Below are 23374 nucleotides of genomic sequence, written 5' to 3' on the forward strand. Positions count from 1 at the left end.
ACCGGTACCCTCAATTTTTCCCCGTCGCTCGCCCTCACCCCGTGACATCGGTGGTGTCGTCGAACACTCCCCATGGGAGAGGAGGGAAATATACGAGCAACGCCGTCGTAAATATCAGTCGACGCGCAATATTTACGGGATCGAGGAATGCGCGGTACGTGGGTAACCTGGCCGTGTCGTCGCTACACAATGGTTAAGTTTCTGGTTAGACACGCGCGTTGGAGTTACGGGATCCTTCAGGAGGGAGCTAAAGGGAACTCCTTGGGTGGTGGAAGGATGCATCGCTGCGGTGGTATAGTTCGTTGCTCAGGATTTGGCGGGACAGTTTGATTGGCTGTCGCGTAACGGCGACACCTTTACTCGCATGTATTTTCGTTATTGGCTGAATTACATTTGCAAAACTACCGCGTAACGAAGACATCGAACGAGACATATTGAGATAAACTGAGAGAGGTATAGTAACTATTAGCGTAGACATATGTAAGAAAAATTAAAGTGTTCGAGACGCGTAAGATACACTTTGTATTTGACACGTTGATCACCATGTCACCCATATACATATAAGTGACGGTGCTTTTCACTGAAGTACTCAAGAAATAGATTCCAAAAGTTAAGCGTTAAAGAAAATGAATATTAATGAAATTCCTGAATTTCGATAACGATACAAAAGTAAATACCACGATAAATGTTTGATTACGTGGTTTCCAGTAGTCATTATTTTCATTTGTTTCAATTGTCAGTTATCAATTTTTTCGAACTAACCTACGAAGACGAGACCTTCGTGAAGAAGGGATGACAATTGTATGTCTCTCAGATACCAACCCCGTACTGCCTGCCATTTCTTACTTCCCTTGTCTGTAGTTTTGCCCGAGTAGCACCGGACCACTAGCTTCCAGTAGTCTATAAACAAAATTTAAGCACAGTAGACATTTTCAAGAGCATTAGTCTGGCAATCAACGTGTTAACCGACAATGTAGCGTGGACTACAACTATACAGTGTGGCTGCACGGAAGAAAAGGGTCTCCGGGAGTAGTAAAGGCAGAATTTCCTTGCCTCTGTCTCCCTTCAGTTCGTAGGTGCTTTGCCAACTCCTGAGCAATATACAATACTTTGCTGGACGGTGAAATTTCTGTTTAGGTGGGCTTTTGTTAGGTATAGAGAATTAGAGATGGAGGTGGTGGTCGATATGCGAATAGGGCTGTAGATAGAGGAGTAGATGCAGGTGTAGGTGGAGATGCAGGAGTGGTCCTTTGAATGGACACTCCAGTTGCTCCAAAGTAAAGCCTCCCATTCTCGAGTAAATGTAATTAGATTCAAGATACAGCTGACTTACAGAATACGACTACAAATTCCAATTGATTCGATAAATTGATTAACATCAATGTTCAAAATGAAACTCTACATAGAATTCAATTAGAAATTACAGATGATTCGTATAACCTTTTCGGTGCTCTGCACTCGTAAAATTATTTTGTTCTTGTCGTGCTCAAGACGAGTTAAATCGCATGAACTTATCGTTAATGAGTTAATGAGTTAACTCGTCTTGAGGTCTTTCCTATTTAAAAAGCTCATGGGATTTAACTCGTCTTGAGTACGACAAGAGCAAAATAATTTTACGAGTATACTCGCGCAGAGCACAGAAAAGGTTAATATTACATGAAACTGTATTCCACAATGAATATAATCAGAAATAACTGATAACCTATTTAATATTCCTGCCCAAATTGTGATTCCATATATTCGCTGAACTAATTAATACAATATTATTAGAAACCACAATCACTTTATTTAACATCAACGTATAAAATACAATTTTTTATATACATAAAACATATAAATATTTATAATACAACCTACGAAACATCCACCGTAAAAGGTTCTTTCTGTCTATCCTACTAATAAAAAAGAGGTCGGTATCGCGCTAACGTCGATAAGAAAAAACGAATCGGTCTCGTCCTTATCGAGACGAGCAGCGATCAATTAAGGGTTAACAGTGAGCAGAGCCTTGAACGTCGACGTCGTTATTTTTGTTTCAGCTGTCTGGACTGGTTGTGGGCGGAATCGGTATCTGGACGGTGATTTCGAAGCACAGCTACGTGTCCCTGATGGCGACTGTCACGTACCCGATTCTAGCATACGCTTTAATCGTCGCAGGTGTCCTGGCTGTGGTCGGTAGCTGGCTCGGATGTGGCGGTGTAACTGCTGAAAATAGATGCGTTCTTCTCATAGTGAGTAACCGACGGATTTGCTTCTCCACCATCTTTGCGTATATTTCATTTTATTTAACAGAAAAGAAATTGTTTCTCATCTATTCGCTACTCGCGCGAATTAATTAACGCTTCATCTACTGGGAGCCTATTTACTCATCTTTCACTTCCAGTAACTGCCTACAGAATTCTTTTGTTAACGGTTTAAAGGTTAGATTTGTACAAAAGCTCTCTTGCTTTCTGACTCCCTAGAATTATTTTTCCCTTCGCAAGAAGTTCAGAAAAACGTTGGTTAAACAGATAACAAAGCTTGCCCTGCTACCTTGGCGAATGTTTCTTTTTCGACGCGCAGAACTTTCGAGGAACAATTTCATGGATAACCTGCGGTAGGGTAGTATAAACGTTTTAGAGCATGGTTGATAGTCCGCGAAATGAAAGGTTGAAGAGGATCGAGATAAGGGAAAGATACCTGCAGAGGTAATGAAAATTGTAAACGAGCCCTGTACGTGGTTCGCAGTTCTCGTTTGAACGTGTAAAAAAGATAAAAAGAGAAGGAATTCGCGAAGTTTCGTTTCCAGGGCAGTTTCAACACCGAGCCACGAGCTGGGTTCTTTCTCAGCCGTGGAGGCTGAGCTTCCCTTTGACTTGGACCACTGCCTCCGACATCATCGCCCCAGGCTTAGGGAGACTTTGTGTCCGCTGTTATGGTTGCTCCCACGTTGAAAATGAGGGAAAGCCGAGACTCGCATTCTGCGGAGCCGCGTGCCTCGCGATAAACTATCGATCACTCGTCTAGAGTGCAGATCGGTGTTCTTCAGATCTTCACCCCGAATAGAATTGTAATCTTTTAAAGCATTTCTGCTTTACTTACACTGTTCCCCATTTTTCAATTGAAATTTTCCACCCTTTGCTTGCTGTAGAAATTAATTCACACTCGTGGAATAATATTACATCTTCTCTAATAGAGTTAAAAATTCTTGTTCGCCAGGCTTTAGAGTAATATTTCTAATCGAGACAATAGAGAACGATATCTTGTATTATTTTTATCAGAAGCAGAAAATAGTGAATTTTTTCGTAAAAATTTGTTCGATGCAACAAGGCCCACTTTGCCTTGAACGCATAACCGATTACCTCGGCTACCATCGCCCGAGCTGCAAGGCAAAGCCACCCCTTATTGTTCGCGTTGCTCGCGACCGAATAACAGTATTTTCAGTCTCAAAGCCTAGCAAGGTAAAGAGGCTGACGTGCAGGGGTGCACTTTTAAAAATACCTCGATTCACCTGAGAGCAAAATTAGCGGCAGCAAAGATACAAAGGGACACGAGTACCGATTTCCTCATCGCGAAAGAAAAACGTGGAGAGAATGAAATGATCTATAGTTGAAAGTTACTTTACTTAGGCGTTGCAGTGCATATTTCACGAGCAAGGTGATGCACCGTTCGCTCGTGCACCAGGAGCTTAATGGACATTAATACCGACTGGTGGAATCGGATGAAAAAAAAAAAAAAAAAATAGATAAATTATACTTTGCCATCGTCGAGATAATTTATAATATCTTTAGGAACAGCTCCTAAAAGTCAAGGAGAAGTTCAAAGAAAGATCCCAGAGCTGGTTATTTCTAAAAAATTACAGTGTCTAATCATTCACTTCCTCTTTAATACACAGAAATTTCAAAGTTCCCGTCGCTTTAGGTTTCGTTTGATTTTTCCCTAAGACCTTCCGAAAACACAAATTTAAATTCAAAGCATCTCACACCCCACGCGGCATTAATTTCCTGAAAATATAAACTTTAGAAAGAATATAAAAAATCGTTACATTCACCTTTCTGGAATCCTCCCCAAGCTTCTCTTCCTTGGACCTAGCTTACGATAAATCGGAGTTAATCGCGAATTAGCGCTCCATTCTGTGTGGTATCTCGCGGTTCCATCGAGGCTCTAACCGTTTCCAGGACTGGATTACGTTTAATTCCGCATAAATGATAGTTAAATCGCGGTAACAACCGTCGCGAGCCGCGGGGGCTCGCCGTGGATCCTTCGCGATTTAGGGCCTCGATCGTTGCGTCGCGCTCGATTGCGTAACGTCCGAGTTTAAATTGCAGTAACGCTGATTCGAGTTCCCGTTCGTCAGTCAGCGTATGTCGAAACGCTCCGCGCTGAATATAGGTTGAACCAGCGATAAATAACAGGTCGTTCGGAAATGGCAGAGTAAACTCGCGAATCGTTTCGCTACAATGCATGGACGAACGTCATCCGAACGCGAATTATTAACATTTTCCAACCACAGACAACTTCGCAGCCAGGACGCGAAGTCTGGAATCTGCATTTGAGAACATGTATGAGTTTCACGGTGGACAATTTTCCATATTTTCCGAGGGAGAATGAAATTTGGTTTCTCTTCTTTTAAGGAATATAGTGAGTGATCAAAATGTTACGAAGATGTAGAAAATTACAACTTATATACCTTTTTATAGATTGTTACATTTCTCATAACATATTACCACGATTTTAAGGTTTTCACATTTCAAATAAATGCATATATCATGTTAATTATACGAGAAAGACAAAAGAAAGGATATACTCCATTGTTATCAAAATTCAACTACGAATATCATACATAAAATACGTAATTTTCCTCACGTATTCTCAATAATTTAACCACCCACCGTGCTATACAACAATTCCATTGTTCAACACGAATAGCTGCCTCAACTCGTCATTAATTATTTTTTAAAAAGACTTCCCCCAAAAAACAAAATATATGTTAAAGAATAGAATAATACACGCAGCCACATTTTCTCTTGCACCTCAAAAAAGAATGTTTAGAAAGTCGATTTCTAGTGAAACTTGCGCCCTAGTTAGAATTAGTCTCGATGCTTATCTAATTCGCGAGACGGTGACTGGCCGACGGTAATTACAAAAGTAACGTTAACGATTGCGGCGTATCCAATTAGTTTTCATAGCGTGGCGGGACCTTCGTTTGTTCTCGACTTTTTCGCGGCTTGAATGACGTATCGCGAGGCTGGAATCGCCTGGACAAGTCTCGACGCCTCGGACTGGTTTCGAACCAGTTTCAACGGTCTCGGGCGCCGATCCGAATGCTTCGGGCGAGACCGCATTACTTCCTAAGTATCCAACGGCCGATCGCGGCACTTACGGCCAATTTATGCTCGGACGCGTAAGTCGCAATAAGATCTCCGTGAAAAGGCACGGCTGTGGCGATTACTAGCGATTCGAAGCCGCCACAACACCACGTTTCAACTTGGATCAGATTTTCCAGAGGGAGGAGATTAATTCTCTGGTAAAAAAGACTGGGACGAAGATCGAGAAAAAAGAACTACTTCCGTGGCTCAGTTATCAAGGGAAACTACGGTTTAATGAAATTTTGCCTTTGGCGGGTGGGGAAGAAGTTTGCTTAACTTTTCGAGGTGGAGATTAATTCTCTTTAAAATTTGTTTCAAACCTTTCTTAACATTTTCACGAATGTGTATAGTAGACGTATACTAGAAATAGACACAGAACTACTGAAAGCATTGTAATAACATCCCATGAGTATTACCAATATTGCAGCAATATTCCAGCGATATCGCATGCCTTCTTGATAGCCATTTCCTTTTGCTTCCAGTGATTGATCAACTTCCCCCAACTCCATTCAGTATTTGCATCGCACGAGTGCTTCTTCCCTAAAGTCTACCATTTTATTCATCCTATTACAATATTATACAACATCAGCCTCGCGAATAATTCATATTTCTCCTTCCACCCAGTCACCTCCCCCGCAGGCAATTTCCCTTAAATAATCCCCGAGCATTCCAGCTTCGATCGCCTTCCCCCTCCACTCTGCGAGTGTATAAATAAAAAAAACAAATTTCCGTTTCACGCAGTCGTCGGTTCTCGCCCCTCTTTAATTAAACGTGACTGGCTGCGTCCACGCGAGAACGCTTGACAGGAAGATTGCCGGCGATCCTCGAAGGATCCGGGCGATATGGCCGGCCTCCTCGCCGTCCTTCGGAGGGGTGCTACGAAATAATTTGCACGTTCGTTTCTGCGAGACGGTGCAAGAAAGCCCCGAGTGCGCCGGGACCGTGCAATTATGAAGACATTAAATCCGAAGTGCTCGGACCGTCTGCCCGCTCGAGCCCCTCGACGACAAGCGTCGACGCAAAAAGGAGCCAAGTACGGCTCGGTGCTGCGAACCAAAGCCTCCTGGATATCGGGGGAATCAGTACTGGGTGCTTGAAATACGCCAGGGGACAGGCATTATCTCGGGGAAATGAAATATCGCGAGTCGTAAAAAGATTCGGCGGGCTCTCGTCTCGGATGAGCGACGCGTAGCTCTCCTGGGCCTCGAATCAAGTAGCGTTATACGAGGTATATGTGCAATTGCGATATGGTCGGGAGGAGGGGTGATACTTGGGGCTAACACACGTCGAAAATGTGCAGTAATGTTTTTATGTGGGACTTTTTAGTGTGGAGATAAATGTGTTTGAAGTTCTGTTTAGTATATGATAAGTGTGTTTGGTAATAAAGACGATTCGTGTATTTATTTTTCATTCAAAGGGAGGAACGAGGGTATCAATTGTCTTTAGTATCAAACACTAAATTCGACACATTTTTCTGCCTACAATTAACATTCTCAATGACATATATTTTTCTATATATTCTTAGTAACATATATTTTTTATTCAGCCCAATAAGGCATGTATGAATAATTCTTCGTCCAAAAAGGATCCTATTATTCTATATCTAAGAATCCTATACCTTCTATCTATAATAACAATTCTTAACAACCCCCATCATACATCTTCTACCTACCAATGAATGCACGAACTCCTTTCGTTACCAAAACAAACTTCCCAAACTACCTCACGTTCCTACTCCACCAAAATTTGCCTCCACCCCCTCGAATTTACTTCCACGCTAGAAATCAACCCTCGACCCTTCCATGGACGCGATTGCCAGCGTAAATTCCATCGAATTCGACCGTGAAAGTTTAAACACAGACACGGAATCGTTCCCGAAGATTTAAAGACGCTCGAAGTTTAATTAGCTCGAAATACGCGGCGAGGCTTGCTCCAACGGAGTTCGCTTAGCTCGCGAGAGCAGCGCGCAGACTTAAAGTCGAAAGTTACGAGCAGCGGGTGCCAGTTTTAAATCGTACGGGATTGCCAATTTTCCCGAGCGAGGAGTTGCGCGACACGATGACCGTTTACCATCGCGGACGCGGCGTTTACACGCGGATGCGACGGGCCACCGAGAGCTCGTATCGATATGGTCGCCGGTAACGAGGCCTCGATCCTGGGAAAGGATTTATCCTCGCAGCCTTTTGTTCCTTAACGTGCCCGAGCAAAGTGGGGCTGGCCGCGTTCGTCCTTCCGGGGAGCGTGTCTCCTTTAAAGATGTTTAAGAGGCCATCTACATAGGGTGGACTCATTAACAGATACATCTGAAATCTCTGTAGGGGTCATAGACATACGACATATGTCATATATGTCATATGTAGACTGCGGATCTTCATGCAAAATAGAATCTTCGCGAACGTGCCTACAAAAATTGAACCTAAGTAGGAAAGGTCCGCGATCTAGTCATATGTCTATGGTAAGGGTTCGTTGCTTGTGAAGTAAAAATTGGAATATCTGGGAGGCGAAAAATCGAAGGACTTTTTGAAAAAGGGAATCGGATAACTCACTTTACGCTGGCAAAGAGTGATAGAAAATGATGGAAATTATTTTGTTGATTAGTATTTCAGATTTTTTTAATAAATAAATGTTGATAGAATTTCGATTACTTTTAGGTCCCCGTAATACGTACGTGAATAAACTTTACATTTGTATGTAATAATGAAACATTTATTTGAGAATAGCAAACCTATCATCTAATTTTGATAGATTTCTTTAATAGACATAGAAGGTACGAATATTTATGGAATTGACTGTACGTGACTACAGTTTCCATCGAATACGTAAAGAGTTGAAACTTATTCATCTTTCAAACATTTTTCCTAAATGAGTACGTATTTCGATCACAGCTTCCGAAACAATTCACCCCTTTCCAATTTTCCCCAAATTACGTCCCTGTCAACGTTGACTATTTCACGGTTCGGTTTAAATGGTCCCACCGTGTACACGGGAAATTTCGGCTCCATAAACGTGCGGCACTTTATGCACCGTTACCGTGATCAGGATATCGTCGTTCCGTGCGTCTAGAAGGTAAATGGAGCGACGAATGATGCCGAGATTCGCTATCGAGCCGGCTCGTTACTCCTCGACGTGGACACGTTTTAACAAGGAGATATCGCCGATGATCCTCCTCCGAGGATCTCCTTTTACGTCTTCTCGTTCCCCGGGAACTTTAACGAGGTTCGTTGCGCTTCCTACGCCGGCGAACTGTATCCCCAACTTCTTTTTTTTTTCGAATTTTTTTTTCCAATTTGAATATTGATTAGACGACACGAGGGAGAGGGCGCGCTGCGAATTACTCTGAAGAGCGATTTAATGCGACGGACGTCCTGCCACGGCTGGAACATCGACGATTATGAGAGAACAGACTGTTATTTATTATGCGAGCAACGTGAATACAAAGTGTCGATGCAAAGAGATCGCGAGACTGCTGCGAAAGGTTCTGTGGAATATTTAGTTCGGAGGAATGGGGATATGAGGATTGAACTCGTTAAATATTAGACTGACTGGCATGTTTAGAAAAGTGACTACTCGCGATTACTTCAATTTTGTGTAGCTAAGGCCGATCGTACACGGGGGCAACCGATCAGTTTCAAACCACTCTGAAACTAGTTGCATGCGACCGTGGATCTAGGTAAAACAAAGATAGTGGAGTAGGTAAAACAAAGAGCGCAAACGGTTTGCAACACCAATTTCAAATCGATTGCGCCCGTGTGCGTTTCGGCCTTTGATCCACGATCGCATGCAACTAGTTTCAGAGTGGTTTGAAACTGATCGGTTGCGCCGTGTGCGATCGGGCTAACGGAATATATTCAGGTTTCGTTGACAAATATCTTTGATTTGAATTAAACATAAAAATAACGAGGCATTTAAAACGGTCAGGCCTCTGATCAAGAGGTAACCCATACCTAAATCAGACTCAGACGTAACTGGAGATCATTTAACATAGTATACCTTTGAGCTACAGATCCTCGATCACTATAAAAAAAATCAGAAATTCACGAGGACCAGTCTCCCACACGGTCTCCCAGTCCTTAAGGAGTGGTCCATTTCAAATAGCATGCTATCAAATCGACTAACTACTGAGCATTAACTTCTACAGTAATTGTCTCAAAGAGAAGTCTTTTTTCCTCCATTTGTAGCATACGTCACTGCGGAAAATTCACGCAGCACCGAATCGAGAAAATCGAGTAGCCCCGTTTAACGATCATCCGCGCAAGGACGAGTTCTGGATCCGTTCGTAGGAAATTAACGACAGGCAGGGAACGAACCTGCCGCGAGCATTAAAAAATGCCCGTTTTGTATTGACTGTAACGGTTCTAATTTCTCGTTCCATCGAGTGTAATGAGTTTTCGCGTAATATCGCTCGCCGTTTCCTCGAATCCGGTCCTCGTCGGACGATTATCCGAGGATTTTTCGTTTTGTTTCCACGGTTCTCGATATTGCAGAATCGCGAGACAAGCAAAAAGTACGATGTCCGTCGCACGAACTGAAATCGGATTGTTGATCCCGTAGGATCGCGATTTCCGTTCGCTTCGGCGTTTCCCAGGGGCGCTTCGATCCACTTTAACCTTTGACCGCGGTCGCCATGTGATTTTTTCTGCTCATTTTCCCCTCGGTTCGGTCCACGATTGATACATTGGAGTCGGAGGAAGGTATCGTATGGAAATCGGTTCCTCGATTGGGGGTGGGAGCTTTAATGCGAAGTTTAAATTTGAGACGACGCAAGGATTAATGTAGAGGTTGTCATAGAAGCTAAGAAGCTAAGCTCGTTATTAATAAGTTGCATTGAATACAATTTTCAAGAGGGTAGTTAACGATGAAACTTGTATTGATGTCATAGAAACTCCAACGCACCAATTTGCAAAGCCAGCAGAAGTCAACTCTCCCGAATTTAGCATAGCATGTGGCCTCTGTCGTATCTACCTCTGTAAATTGTCATTTTCACGTGTGAAAATAGCAAAGAACTACGCCTACAAAGATATTCCCAGCTCTTCACAAAAGCTGCTACGATAATATCGAGAATTACAAAGGTGCGACAGAATAATATTATAAATTGCAATAATAAGAAATTTTGAACCCTCACGATTGATTCTTCTTATTGCAACTCTTGTTATAACCATAACAGATTTTTCTGAAACACTAGCAACACCTTTGCAGAACTACAACCTATGTTACTTTACATTTTCATCCACCAACAACGATTTCCACGGACCAGAGTTTCGTAAACACAGCTCCGCAAGTTTGCCTAAGAGAATCGAATCGAGAATTCCGCCATCGATTGGCCTGTGGCAATACTATCGGCGATCTTGTCCGTAAAAGGTACTTGGCTTCTTTCGGGCAACCTTTTGCCTGTCCTTTCTCATAGGTCTTGTGCTCCCTTTCACCACCTGCGCACGATAGCACGAGCGAATCGTCTCATTAGCCGAGACCATATACGACGGTGGTCAATTAAAATTTTTCTCCGCGGTGGCGGGTAGGTAAATCTGTATAATGAACACGCCGCGAATTTTTAAGGTGATCGTTCGCCCTCCTCGGCCATTCGCGGTGAAAGTAGAAAGGAAACGGAAGCTTCGGGTAAGAAAATCGTTTCGATCGTTCCGATAGTCCCGCGAGGAAATCGATCCTTAATTTTCTTCGGCTCGACCTTGCCTCTCTGAACGACGAACAGTCCGTTTCCTTCGTTGGTTCTCTCCATAACGAACCAGCTCGACGATGAAGACGCCAAGTAACGACGTTATAATCACGTCCTCGTTCTTGGGAGATTTCTGCCGATTAAGCGCTATTAACGTTAGGATTTCCAGCCAGATCTGTATCTACAGGCCTTGAAAAACAACCAGGTGGACGCTTAAGGTGCCTCGAGTCTCTCCGGTTTTCTTTTCGCGACCGATTAGCATTGCGATCGCTAGGTTGTATAAGAACAACGTTACGCGGAGATGTCTTTATCAGAAAAAAAATTACGCAACGCGTTTTAAGTGTATATCAGGTCAGCCCATATATTCGTGAAGCAAAATTGTGTTTATATTTATTTAAAACGCTACAGAAATTTTGTAACGACCTGGGAGTGGGTGACTACATTTTTTCCTAACGTTTAAAGGCACGTTTCGCATATTAATTTAAATAAAACAATGATACATTACAGTATTATAACTAAACTGCGGATTTTATGGATTTATGATGCAAGTTAATATTATAAATACGGCTAAACATATCCAAAAGGTACGTGCAGATATAACAATATTATTGTATTTACTGTAAAATATATTTAACATACATTATGTATATATATTTTGTGTATTTCCCATTATTACTGTATTATTATACATCATGAATGGATAAATTTCGAGGTCTAATTGTAACCTAACATTAGGTCATTCTACAAGTTCGTGCCATTTATTGTCGCGGTATTCAAATTAATATGTGAAACATGCCTTGAAGTGTTAAAGAAAGATGTAATCACACTCTCCTAAATCATTACACTGTAACTTTATATTATAACACGTGTAAAATGACTAACTTTTGATTAAGAAATGAGGCTTTGGACATAATCCCTTATACTTCAAAGATAGTTCGATGAACGTGCTAAATGAATGCTGAATACAGTTCCGTTTCATTCGAGGACCCTTTGTAAATGTCGCCACCGACTGTGGATCCCGCGGAATCCGGATGGATCGATTTATTTGCATTGGCCACGGATATAGGCTGTGATTGCGGCGACCGCAGTCAGTGTTCATGATCGACCGCCCATTCGCTGACAGCGGCTCCCGACCAATTCTAAACTGTCAATTGCTCGTCCTGTCGGATGCTGCGGCTAGTGTAATGTTACATATCACGCGCGTGTGCGCTCAGTTTGAATTGGCGCACGTGCGCGTCCGCGTCGCCTCGTAATTTCCCTGGCAATTGACCTAACATCCCTCGAATCGAGTTTTCCGGAAAATTGTTTTTCCTGGCCCCTGTTCACAACGTCCTTCGATTCGTCTGCGTGCTCTCGCTGCAAATTAAAACTCACGCGATTTCGTCATTCTTCAAGGATAGAATTAACAGAGATTATTCGGGAGAGCAAGGATTTAATTACAATAGACACTCCTATATCCGAGCTAATAGGGAGACAAAAGTGGCCGGATTGGGGAATTTTCGGATAATAGAACAATTACTTTCTTTTGCATTAAACATCATTTATTCAAGTAGAGAAAATTAAGCTTCTAAGGGTCCCATATCTTTTTAGAGGTGTCGAATACCATGACGTGCTTTGAATCTTACTAACCAATAATTACTAGCTTTAAATGAGTTTCCCTTTGATCTATCGTTGAGCTCTAGATATAATTCAACCTCCCTAACAGAATTGAGGGAGGTTTTACGTAGATTGAATGCTTGGGGGATTATTAGTGATTAGTAGGATGTGTGATATCATTCTGCAGGAAAGGGGTACAAGAGATATTTTTGTACTTGCTAAAGTACTCGTGTTTCCTTTTCGATAAACTAACCTACACCTCTCAACGTATCCAAACGTATCATCCCTTTAAAGTTCGAGTATCCAATCTCAATCCTAATCTCTCTATTTCTTATACATTTATTTTACAGCCATTTATCATTTACAAAATGTTCTCTTTTTTTTTTCTTTAAATTCTTTTTTCCTGTCAATTCTCTTCTTCATCTCTACATTTCCCAATTACCATCAAAGATGACCTCGTGGTCCTTCGACGACCTTTTAATCCTCGCGTGAAAGTTTCATCCGGATCAGAAATTTCCCCCTTCCCCGCCTTAAAGCCCCTCTAAATGTATTTCAAAGCTTTAATCACGCTTGCAGGCCTCCTCCTCCGCGTAAGAATCTGCTGGGAAGTTTTCGTCCGAACGATCGGCGGCCGCTCCACGGTTTGAATATTCATGCAGGAAGGTTGTCGACGCGTTCGGGATTTATATTCATGAAAATTCTAAAACGCCTCGCGCGGCATTTCGCGGGTTCAACGCGCGTGGATCCTCCGTCGAAGCACTTTCCGATTATATATTCCGTTGCTCTTTGCTCGTGGATAGAGATTTTTCCTGTCGCAAAAACCAAATTAGAGGTACTCCACGTATCCCAGAATGATTAAAAATATGGAGCTCGTTGAAAATTCTGTGGCGTTCAAAACATTTTGTCAGAGGTAGCGTGAAAATGTTCCTTTGTATATGCAAAGTGCTTATGTTTGAACTTTGCAGGCTTTATCTGTTATTAATTTCGATTGAAACTTTTGTGGAGATTCTTTTGATGTCTAGGGGTGTTTTATATTAAAGAACATTGATCTTGAAAGCAAATGTTTGAAGAGGAGACCCATGATATTTGGAGAAAAATAGAATGGCGTGCGTTAAAGAAAACATAATTCGATGTAGGTCTAAATAATAGCATAATTTAGTACAGCTTATTATCGAAGATGTTTAGGTAACTTTTGTCTCGATGAATTTTTACCTTGAACCCCCTTTTTGACAAAGATCCCACGAGTATTATTTTAAATATCATTCCAAACCTCCGAAAGTACCAACAAATTTTTAAAACCTGTTGCCTCGAAGAGAATGCGAATTAAGTGCACTTTCCCAAGCTTACCCAGTTTAAAGAACAGCAGGTAGCCGTCGCAACGAGGCACTGCAACGAAACTACGCGCCAACGACCGCGGAAAATTACACGGGGTAGCACTTGTTTGCCCGAGAATTAGGGAAACTCGATTTTCGTCGGTCGGGCGTGTTGCGGTCGACAAGCAGCGCATAATTTATCACGGAAGCCAGGATGAAAAGGAAACAGGTTGTCGAACTTGTTTTCGTCGATGGCTCGACTAGTCGTCGATTTTGCGAGTAACGAGCACGTCATTAATCGATTGTTCGGGGAAATTATGCTTTCGACGAGGCAACGCCAGAATTATTGAGAATCCGATTGCTTCGCTGCGCGCAAATTCTTCGCGAACAATGGTGAGCGCGCTCAAAAGGATATTTAAATGCAAAAAAAAGAGGAACAATTAATATTTAATAGGTGCTATATTTCCCTTCAAACACAACTTTAATTGGACGATTAGACGAATAGAATTCCATTCGAATTCCGTTCGAATTTATTTTTATTCGAGTATGTTTTCGTTACGATACATTTCGATTTCAGTACATTTCCATTTGAATGCATTTTTATTCGAACAAGTTTCCATCCGAATCAATTTCTACTCGAATGAACTTCTGTTCAAGTAAATTTCTCATTCGAATACACTTTTATTCGACTCATGTTACATTTAAATAAAATTTCATTCAACCACACCCACTCTTGGGCGAGGAGAGTGTTTCTCGACTGCTGAGACGAAGACGGATGGGTGGGAGGCTTGTCACGATTCATTTTCCAGTTACCATTGATTCTGTTTTCATTTTCTTGCGCAGTACGTGTTCGTCGTGATGCTGGTGTTCGTGCTGGAGGCAGGAGTGGGCGCGCTGGCGCGACTCTATGAGGAGCAAGTCGGCCCTGAATTCAAGATGACTCTTAATCGTACCTTCCTCGAGAACTACTCCGTGAGGAGCAGGGAAACTGCCGCGATCGACCAGATGCAGATAGAGGTGAGTACAGCCAGGCGATACGTGCCCGCGAAGCGACCGGAAGAAGGATCGCCGGCACGGGAATAATTGAAGAGGGCAGTTAGCCATAAAGAGCGCCGGGTTCCGCTTCTGTTTTGTTGTTTACAACCCTCGTACATTTTTAACTTCAGTCAAACGAAGGCTACTTTACCGCTAGTTGCTTATGCAGGATCGATTCACTCTTTGCTTAATCGATCCTGAAGAATTTCCTGTAAACTGGGGCTTGTGGGACCTTTGCAATGAATGGATTGAAATTTTACGAGTCGGATGCTGTTGAAATAAAATATAAAAGTTTGTGCCACCTTTGCAATGAAAGAATTAAAATTTTGGTCATATAAAACGATAGATGATGGTTGAAATGTAAATAAATTAAACGCGAAGAAGGCTCCATCATTTGTGGAATTGAAGTAGGTAAGAGTATCTCCTGAATGTCTAGGGTGGTATAATAGATCTGTTCGCGGCGCGTGCTTATTTCTTTCGCTATTTTATTTCCCTCGGTATTTTCCAACGCGGACGGAGGACGTCGTTAAATTTCGCTTCGCACGAAATAGCTGCGGGCAGCCTTACATGGCCGCGATATCGTCTGAGCATTCTTTTTTACACCTTCCACCGACGATGCCACCGCTACGAGTGCTTTACGACGGCAAATCATCTTTATCGCGTTGCGAAAGGGGTCGGCTCGTCTTTCTGTAAATCGATTAATGCCTCTGCGACTCCATTCATCGATTCATCTCCTCTTTCGAGGAAAACTGCTGATCGGCGATGCCTTAAAGTGTAAACAACAAAGACATCTCTCCTAAGCCTTGTTACACAGAGCATTACAAACCACTGAACTATAAAGCACTTTGGACACTCTAATTTTAAAAGGGGAGGGGCACAAGCTTTAAATATTTCGAGCAACTTTGAAAAATTGAATTGGAAGGATTGTCGAAGTAAACATTTTTAGCTAAGGAGGATTGTTAGTCCCGAGCCTAGATTTCTAAGTAACGGAACCAATGGAAAGCGGAGGGATCTAATTGTTGAAATTTCCAGTTCAAATGCTGCGGAGCCCTGAGATTCGAGGACTGGCTGGTGAGTGAGTGGCACAAAGACGAGGATGTTCTGAAGGAAGGGAGCCTCGTGCCCACTAGCTGCTGCAAAACCCCGACGCCCCTTTGCGGAAGGAGGGACCATCCATCGAACATCCATTACACGGTATTTAACGACTCGGAGGAGTCCGCTTTTTCATCCAGACTTCTTTGTCTCGCCGACGATCGATACGTCGCATTCGATTCACTTGATCTCCTCCTCGACGAGCGTTTATTCGATTTCTGCCTCGGTCTGTAACACGCGCTTATTTGTTTCAATTTCATTTTTTTTTTACGCGAACGCCGCGAAGAACGACGCCCTTACCGCTCGACGGGACCATAAATTCGTGGAATCAGGCTCGAGAAAAGAAGCTCGTTATCGAAATCCTCTAGATCCCGTCGCATAAAAATACTGCGTATAGATACGAGTCACCATTAACCGCGCACTCGAGATATGGATTCTATTAATTGAAGATCTCCTTCCGGTTCATGGAATCGAGCCTCTGCATCGACAGTGTAAGCTCTTTCAGTTGATAAATTAATATCGATGATATCACTAGGCCATAGAAAATTAATATATCGAACATAGGTCTGGGGTTAGGTGATAAAGTCCTTTCACGAATTTAACCCTTTGCAGTTCAGATTTTCTGATTTCAGTGGCATCGAGTCTCACTCGACATAGGACGACAAAGGATTGATATTTCAAAAATCTTCTGTAGCCTACTTTCACGAATAATTTCAACTTTGGGACCATGAACTCTTAAAATTAATTGTATTATTCATAAATTACACGTATACGTATAATTTGTCCATTTAAAAAATATTTAAAAAATTCTTAAGAATTTGATTCAATAAAATATTTAAATATTGAGGATTTATTAATTTTTAAATAATTAAAATTACCGGATTCTTTAACCCTTTAACCCTCGAGGCCTTTTTTTGTGGCATCTACCAGCAACTCGAGATGCTTTCGCAAGCATTTTATTGCAACGAATGCTAAGTTTAGATTGACTTTATAGATGTAGCCCGATTTGTGATTGCAAACTAATTTGAGATTTGAGAATCAGGTCACCTTTACTCCTTTGACAATTATTTTATTTATGAAACATCGAGTTCTAGAGGAATGAAACCTGAACAAACATTACTGCTGGTTGATTTATTGCGTGAAACCCGGTGGTGAGAGTCACCTCTCGAGTTACTCTGCATTACGTTAACACTTTATTTACCGGGAGCCTATTTTTAGGCTTTTTTATTGCAGTATTTAGCTATTCGAATTTATTTACTATGTTGATGGTTGTCTACTTACAATGTTCAGTGTTTGGAAACAGACTTGGCTTTCAATGTACCCAGTAACAGTATGTAGGAATTATTGTCAGCCTAGATTGGCATATGCTACCGTAAGAAATTCTTTTTTGAATTAAAGTCTGTCTCTAAATAGCCCGGTAGACAAAGTGGCTTGAAATGTGACTGAGAGTCACCTCCGGAGTGCAAAGGGTTAATTCAACATTGTTTATTTTCCCAAACAATTCTGCTTCCACGAACGATCTTTAACCATCTTTATCATCCTCTCTCCCCCGAGTAAGATCCATTATTTCTACTTTTACGATTTTCGTATACCTCGAAGAACGATCCTAGCCTCGAGAGCCACCCCTAACGAGCCTGAATGTCTGTCCAGGGCTGCATCTACAAGTTCCTGGAGACGACGAAGGACCACTTGATAATCCTGGGCGCGGTCGGACTGGGCCTGTCCGTGCTTGAGCTGTTCGGGATCGTCCTTGGTTCGTGTCTCTACATAAAGCTCAGACACGACTTCGACGACTGAGGATTACTTCAAGTCCGCGAGAGCAACAACAACGGCCGCTCGTGGTGCAGATACATGCAGAACGACGCAGGAGCCGTTTGATCGCCGGCGCGGATGGGCGCGGAGGAACGGTTGGCGTCCAAAGACGAGCCGTTTTCTCTCGTTGTTCGTCGTTCAGGATGTCCCGCGTTCCTGGCTCTTCCTCCGCGCCACAAAGAGTCCAGACTGCGTGATTCGTCCCCCCTGCGGGCTGAAACCGCGCACAAAGCGACTCGGGAAAAAAGCGAGCGGAAAAGGAGATCGTGCGTGAGTTTCAGCCACCGCAACGGCGGAAATCATCAAAGAGCTGCTGCCCCCTCCTCCGTCGACTCTGAATCTCCGTTATCCCCGTGGCGTTTCGCGAAAAGGGGGCAACAAGAGGAACGCGGATCGCCGGAATCCCAGAGAATCGATGGGAAACAGCCAACGACGGAGTCTAGTTTCCCTCGGTTGGCCGACGCGCCCGAAGGAGGACAGAGAAGAGGATGACAGAGGACGTCTCTCGTCCTGGTCTCCTTTGGCCACTGGACGGGAACCTAGAGGCTGGATTCCGAAGAAAAGGGAAGGCTCTTTCGACTCCAGTGACTCCTTTCCTTGGACGAATTTCGATTGGCTCTGACGGAACGTCGTTGCACCTTTAAAACCGTACTCGCTACTTCCGAGGAAAACGTTCCAACGACCGCTGGCCATTTTTCAACGTGTTCCGTGATTTCTGGGCAGTGTTGGGCAACGTAGTTCGTGATTACGGTTAGAGTACTACAACGAGAAGAGAACCGAGGGGCATTCGAGTTGTATAAAATTTCAACAACAGTGCGTGGATCCCCTCGAGTCTCTCCTCAGCAAGAAATAGGATTAATCGGCCTCGATCAGCTATGAAAGATAGCAAATTATTGATTTACGATTGCGGATTTAAAGTGTAATCTGATCTAACAGTTTCAAGCGATTACTTCGAAAGTAATCGCAATGTAATCACTGCCCAACCCTGTTTCGGGTACTCTGATCGACATCCAAATTATTAAATGCTCGTTGGCGACGAACGAACTTTACGGAGCAGTCCGTTATATCGTCAGCGAGGTTACCATGGCACAAATCATGCTCTCTTTGTACACTGCCGTCGCCGAATTCGCGCAAACGATTCTGAAGCTTTTTAGCACGAGGAGCAAGGTGTAATTGTTAAGATGAAATTATCCGACGCTTGTAATGTTTTTCCAATATGTGTTTTAGTCGTGGGGGTAGCAAGTCGGAGTAATTTATTATCTTTGGCAGGACCAAATTGAGGCACGGACACTCTGAGATTAATTTGAAGAGATTTTATTCGTGTACGATCACGAAACACTACAAAATTTTAATGTCTGCAACATTGTGGTAAACAATACTATAGTTCTAGAGCCCTAAATGGCCCGACAGGCCCTACGATACGCGCACTGTTATAAAAGCAATCCATTGTCGAGTGTTTACACGCCTGACGCAATCCAGTACGTTGAAGAACGTAGCCTGGTAAACGAAAACATGCGTCTTCATCGCGTCGTTACAAAAGCGTCCCATTCCGACAAGGAATTCCCCCTTAGAGGCTCATTGAAACGAAGCAAGAGAGCCGTTAGCCAGTAAAATCGCGACTTACGTCCCAGCGCAGGTCGCGATCGAACCACGCCGCCGTTCCTCGGGGACGAGTAGTACCCATTTGTCGATAGAACGGACCACTAAATCGTCCTGCTTTTTCACGAAAAACAAAGAGACAGAGAGAGAGAGAGAGAGAGAGAGAGAGAGAGAGAGAGAGAGAGAGAAAAAGAGAGATCTGATCAGTCGAGCAACGACGGGAAACGATCGGTCTTCGCCGACGAACGTCCGATCCGCGTTCTTGGATTTGCTTGTATCGCGATGCGTTCTTCTCCCCATTCTCTCCTCCCACCCCCTTAATTTATTCGACATGATCGGAGCTAATCTTGCGCATCGTTTACCTCCAGAACGCGTATCGGCTGCCCACGAGCGAAAGATCGACTCGAATCGGTCGTCGACCTCGTACGTGAACTGTAAACAGTGCCTTGATGAAAATAATAGCGTTATTAAAGTCCAGAGATATTTTAAACGATCGACTATGTATATTCGAGGAGAGTACGGAAATGCGTTAGCGTTGTAAATGTACGTACAGTATTTATATACATATACATATAATATATATTTATCTGTTGCTTCGCAGGTTAATACAAGAGCCTTCGCACAATTATTTATAACGTGTGCTGACGTTTAGTCGTACAACAAAAACTTTCGAAGCGTGTTGAGTCCGCGTTTGTGGGCAAGAATCGATCTAATCTTCTTCTAGAAGAACTCTTCTAGCGAAGAGCTATCGAGGGCACATGTGCCAGAGTTCGACAGGGTTCGACCACATGTGCCTTCGAGTGCTTTGACTCCTCGGTAAGGTACCTTTATGGCAGTGTGCATTAATATAGCAACATTGTTTTCATCCCTAGTTTGGAGATAACGTCTGACCGAACGCTTACAACATCGATTCTCTCCTACAATCGTAGACACAACTCTGCATCGGGCACGAGACGAAGTCTAAGACCATATTTTACTATTGTACGATCGCGCCGTATGTTATATTTTATTCTTAATGTTATTGTCTTCATTGGTATTACATGTACGTGTATTATCTGTTAGCGTTTAGGAAAACTTTATAAATATTGTACATATCAGACCCTATTCTGTTACGAATAAAAACTGAAACCGTACACGAGCCAGTCACTAATCCGAATAAAAGTAACGTTCTCTTTGAATGAACTAGGTCGCGTCTATCGTTGAGAAGATTCGACGTCGTTGGCGTACTTCTCCATGGATCGTAGGTGAATCAGGAACGCGTCATCCTTGGTGCTGAGGGAAACGAACAGCCAGGCGAAGATAGCTAGTATGTCCTTTGACATTGATATCTTCTGCCAGCTGGTTAAATCGTTCACGAGATTTTGCGTATGGGTAACCTAAAGTGAAACGTAAGTAGTATCGTTGATAGTTTTCTTTTTTCATTGAAAATGTTTTGGTCGAGCTTTACATTCTCCCACACGGTGTCGCTTGCGTTGTAATAGTGCACAGATGCGAGTCGATTGTCGGTTCCCGAAGAAATCTGATGAAGGCAGAATACGATCAGATATAAAGGAACCGCGATCACTGCTTTCTTGTAGTCGGAGTAGATCTCGCGCAAGTGATACATGTCGAATCGAGCCAAATCGAACCTGGAAGAAAGTGAACAAGTAAATAGAACGAGACACATTTGTAAAAATATTGTGACGTACTTGTCAAGAGTGCAGACGATGCACAGGGCAATACAGAAGGAAAATATGTTGGCGTAGATCTCGCAAATTGTCGAGTGATCTATGACGAATTCCATGGAAGTCTCGAAAAGGACGTTTAGCTAAAAAATAATTTAGAAAGAAACAATAACCCTTGTACTACCGAGGGGGTTACTTTATTTTCACCATGTTTTTATTTTCCAAGAATTTCTATTAGATTGTGCAATTAAAAATGTGCCAGTGGTACTCAGTCTTGCAATAGATTTTGTGTTAGGTATAAAGTGCTCCCTTTGATGATTTATATAACAAACAGAACCTTGACACTGGGAGATTTATTAAAAGATTCAAAGACATCAAAGCGTCTGTTACGGAATAAAGACATACCATTATGAAGTGCATAAGCGCCATGCCACCCAAAAGGCCCTGAAAGACGAGACCGATGCTCTTTGAACATTGTTGAAACTTAATGGCCACCCTTATTGGCGGAGAATCTCGTTTCTCAACGATATCGTTCCCGTCATCCGTTTCCGTTTTCCTCCCTGCTCGTGAACCTCTCGATCGACTAATTTTCATGGCGCTGAAACCATCCCTGTACTGTACGTAAATTTTATCCGTAGTCAACTCTGGAAGGGGTGGCTGGTCCTCGTACTTTGTGCGCGCGTTCTCCTGGCTCCTCTTCAGTATCTCCGTGATTGGCAACTCGTTCTCTCCTTTGTGACAATATTTATTATACTTTTAGTATGTGTGCAATCTATCACAATAAATTCTGTTAGGTAGAAAGGAGGGTAAATTAGAGCTACTGTGATTTAATAATCTGCCATGTTACCTATATTTATTTCGTTAGACGAGCTTTTACCTTGAAAGTCCCGACTTTTTCTTTTCGAATGGTCGGCATCACCATCCCCATAGCGCTTTCCAGAAGACTGGGGACTCGTTTCTTTCTTCTCCTCGTTTTCAGAGTCTTCGAAGCGTTTATCGTGTCTCCGTCTTCCACGACGATCGTGTCTTCTCTTCTGTTTTTGAGCAACTCTTTCATCCTGATGCTTTTCTCGGCTACCGTGTGTTTCTTCATTGTGTCTCCGAGGGCTTTCCAATTCCTTCTCATCAGAGGACTCTTCTTCGGTATCCTCGGTATCAGATGGACTCTGCCTGTTTCTTGACCTGCTGATAGCTTCACCACTGTCCGTCCACCTGCTTCTCACAGGTGTGCTGGTGCTTTTTGTATACGGTAAGTTCTCGTTACTGTCAGACGACGACGAAGACTCTTGGGTGCTGCTGAAGTTGTTTCTGCGAGAGACGTCCACCGCACTCCGTCGCTGGGTCCTTTCGCTCGATCGGTTCATTCGATTATTTCTCCAATCGCGTAGACGCGTTCGATGTTCTCAACGACGTGACCAAAGCAACGCATACCTAATGCTTGCGAGAAACGAGGAACACAAGAAGAACGTGGACAAACGTGGCGCCGACTTCGTATGCAGCAGGCAGTAGTCATAGTAACGGTTTGTTGTTCCACAGGATACCTTCAAGGGATCGATAATAGGGGGGCTGCTTCATCGACGGTGGAACAACAATTTCAACTCATACTTTACCTCTTTTAGTTCCTATATTTCCTGTCACTTGTCTTATGCACTCCTTTAACTTGTCATCATTTCCGCATCATTTCCCAATCATCTTTTTACTATTTCTTCACGTCATCCCAATTAGTTTTCACTAAGCACTTTCAAGTTAACTTTGCGGTTCCCATCACAAGGGTATTCTTGTAAGGTAAGGTAAGTAGTATGGTAAGTAGTAAGGTAAGTAGTATGCTTGCACCTTTAAACTTACTTGTTGTTTATGTATAAATTTATTTACTTCGAGAATAAATGAAGTCGCATATCGTAATAAATCATCAGGTTTTATTCAGGTATTAATCGCTCATCTTAGAACTACAACAATGTTGCAAAAGTCGAGTCGATTTTTCGGATTTTGTCACATTTTGCCGAACTTCTGAGTTGCCACTTTGTTATACTTCTGAGCGTTGCAACAATGTTGAACCTGCAACATTTTGGAAGTCCCAAAAGAAGCGATTTGCAACATTGTTGATCTTGCAACATTGTTGTAGCCCCCCGAGAGAAGCAATTTGCAACATTGTTAAACTCGCAACATTGTTTTAGTCCCGAGAGAAGCGATTTGCAACATTGTTGGACTTGCAACATTGTTGAAGTTCCGCGAGGAGCAATTTGCAAC

The 23374-nt window shown here is 42.8% G+C and overlaps 2 protein-coding genes across 4 annotated transcripts in view; one reads left to right on the plus strand and one right to left on the minus strand.

Moving 5' to 3' along the window:
• LOC128887751 (CD151 antigen-like) overlaps positions 1 to 19599 on the plus strand; it is a 104391-nt gene extending 84792 nt beyond the window's left edge. For both annotated transcript variants that reach the window (XM_054143983.1, XM_054143984.1), the window contains 4 exons: positions 2037 to 2228; positions 14769 to 14942; positions 15993 to 16154; positions 17703 to 19599. In XM_054143983.1, coding sequence (XP_053999958.1) covers positions 2037 to 2228; positions 14769 to 14942; positions 15993 to 16154; positions 17703 to 17849 — 675 coding nt within the window. In that variant the 3' untranslated portion in view covers positions 17850 to 19599. The remainder of the gene's footprint in view (positions 1 to 2036; positions 2229 to 14768; positions 14943 to 15992; positions 16155 to 17702) is intronic.
• Positions 19600 to 19615: 16 nt separating this feature from the next.
• On the minus strand, positions 19616 to 22878 carry LOC128887749 (splicing regulatory glutamine/lysine-rich protein 1-like). 2 transcript variants are annotated; one of them, XM_054143982.1, is made up of 5 exons: positions 22005 to 22878; positions 21533 to 21858; positions 21152 to 21270; positions 20911 to 21091; positions 19616 to 20839 (listed from the first exon to the last, which is right to left on the minus strand). In XM_054143982.1, the coding sequence occupies exons 1-5, from the start codon at positions 22489 to 22491 to the stop codon at positions 20657 to 20659; spliced, it is 1296 nt and encodes a 431-aa protein (XP_053999957.1). In that variant the 5' UTR covers positions 22492 to 22878; the 3' UTR covers positions 19616 to 20656. The 2 variants fall into 2 exon arrangements, with proteins under 2 accessions (XP_053999957.1, XP_053999956.1); XM_054143981.1 differs by having other exon boundaries at positions 20911 to 21270.
• Between the last annotated feature and the right edge of the window lie 496 nt (positions 22879 to 23374).

Source organism: Hylaeus anthracinus, unplaced genomic scaffold, assembly GCF_026225885.1.
Source record: "Hylaeus anthracinus isolate JK02 unplaced genomic scaffold, UHH_iyHylAnth1.0_haploid 11989, whole genome shotgun sequence".
Lineage (NCBI taxonomy): Eukaryota > Metazoa > Arthropoda > Insecta > Hymenoptera > Colletidae > Hylaeus > Hylaeus anthracinus.

Bases quoted from the DNA above. Each gene is read 5' to 3' on its own strand.
- LOC128887749 (XM_054143981.1), bottom strand. From the start codon at position 22,491: ATGAACCGATCGAGCGAAAGGACCCAGCGACGGAGTGCGGTGGACGTC. The intron at 21,859-22,004 runs GTAAAAGCTCGT...ATTGTCACAAAG, and splicing joins AAAAAGTCGGGACTTTCAAG to GAGAGAACGAGTTGCCAATC. The intron at 20,840-20,910 runs GTAAAGCTCGAC...GTTTCACTTTAG, and splicing joins GCGACACCGTGTGGGAGAAT to GTTACCCATACGCAAAATCT.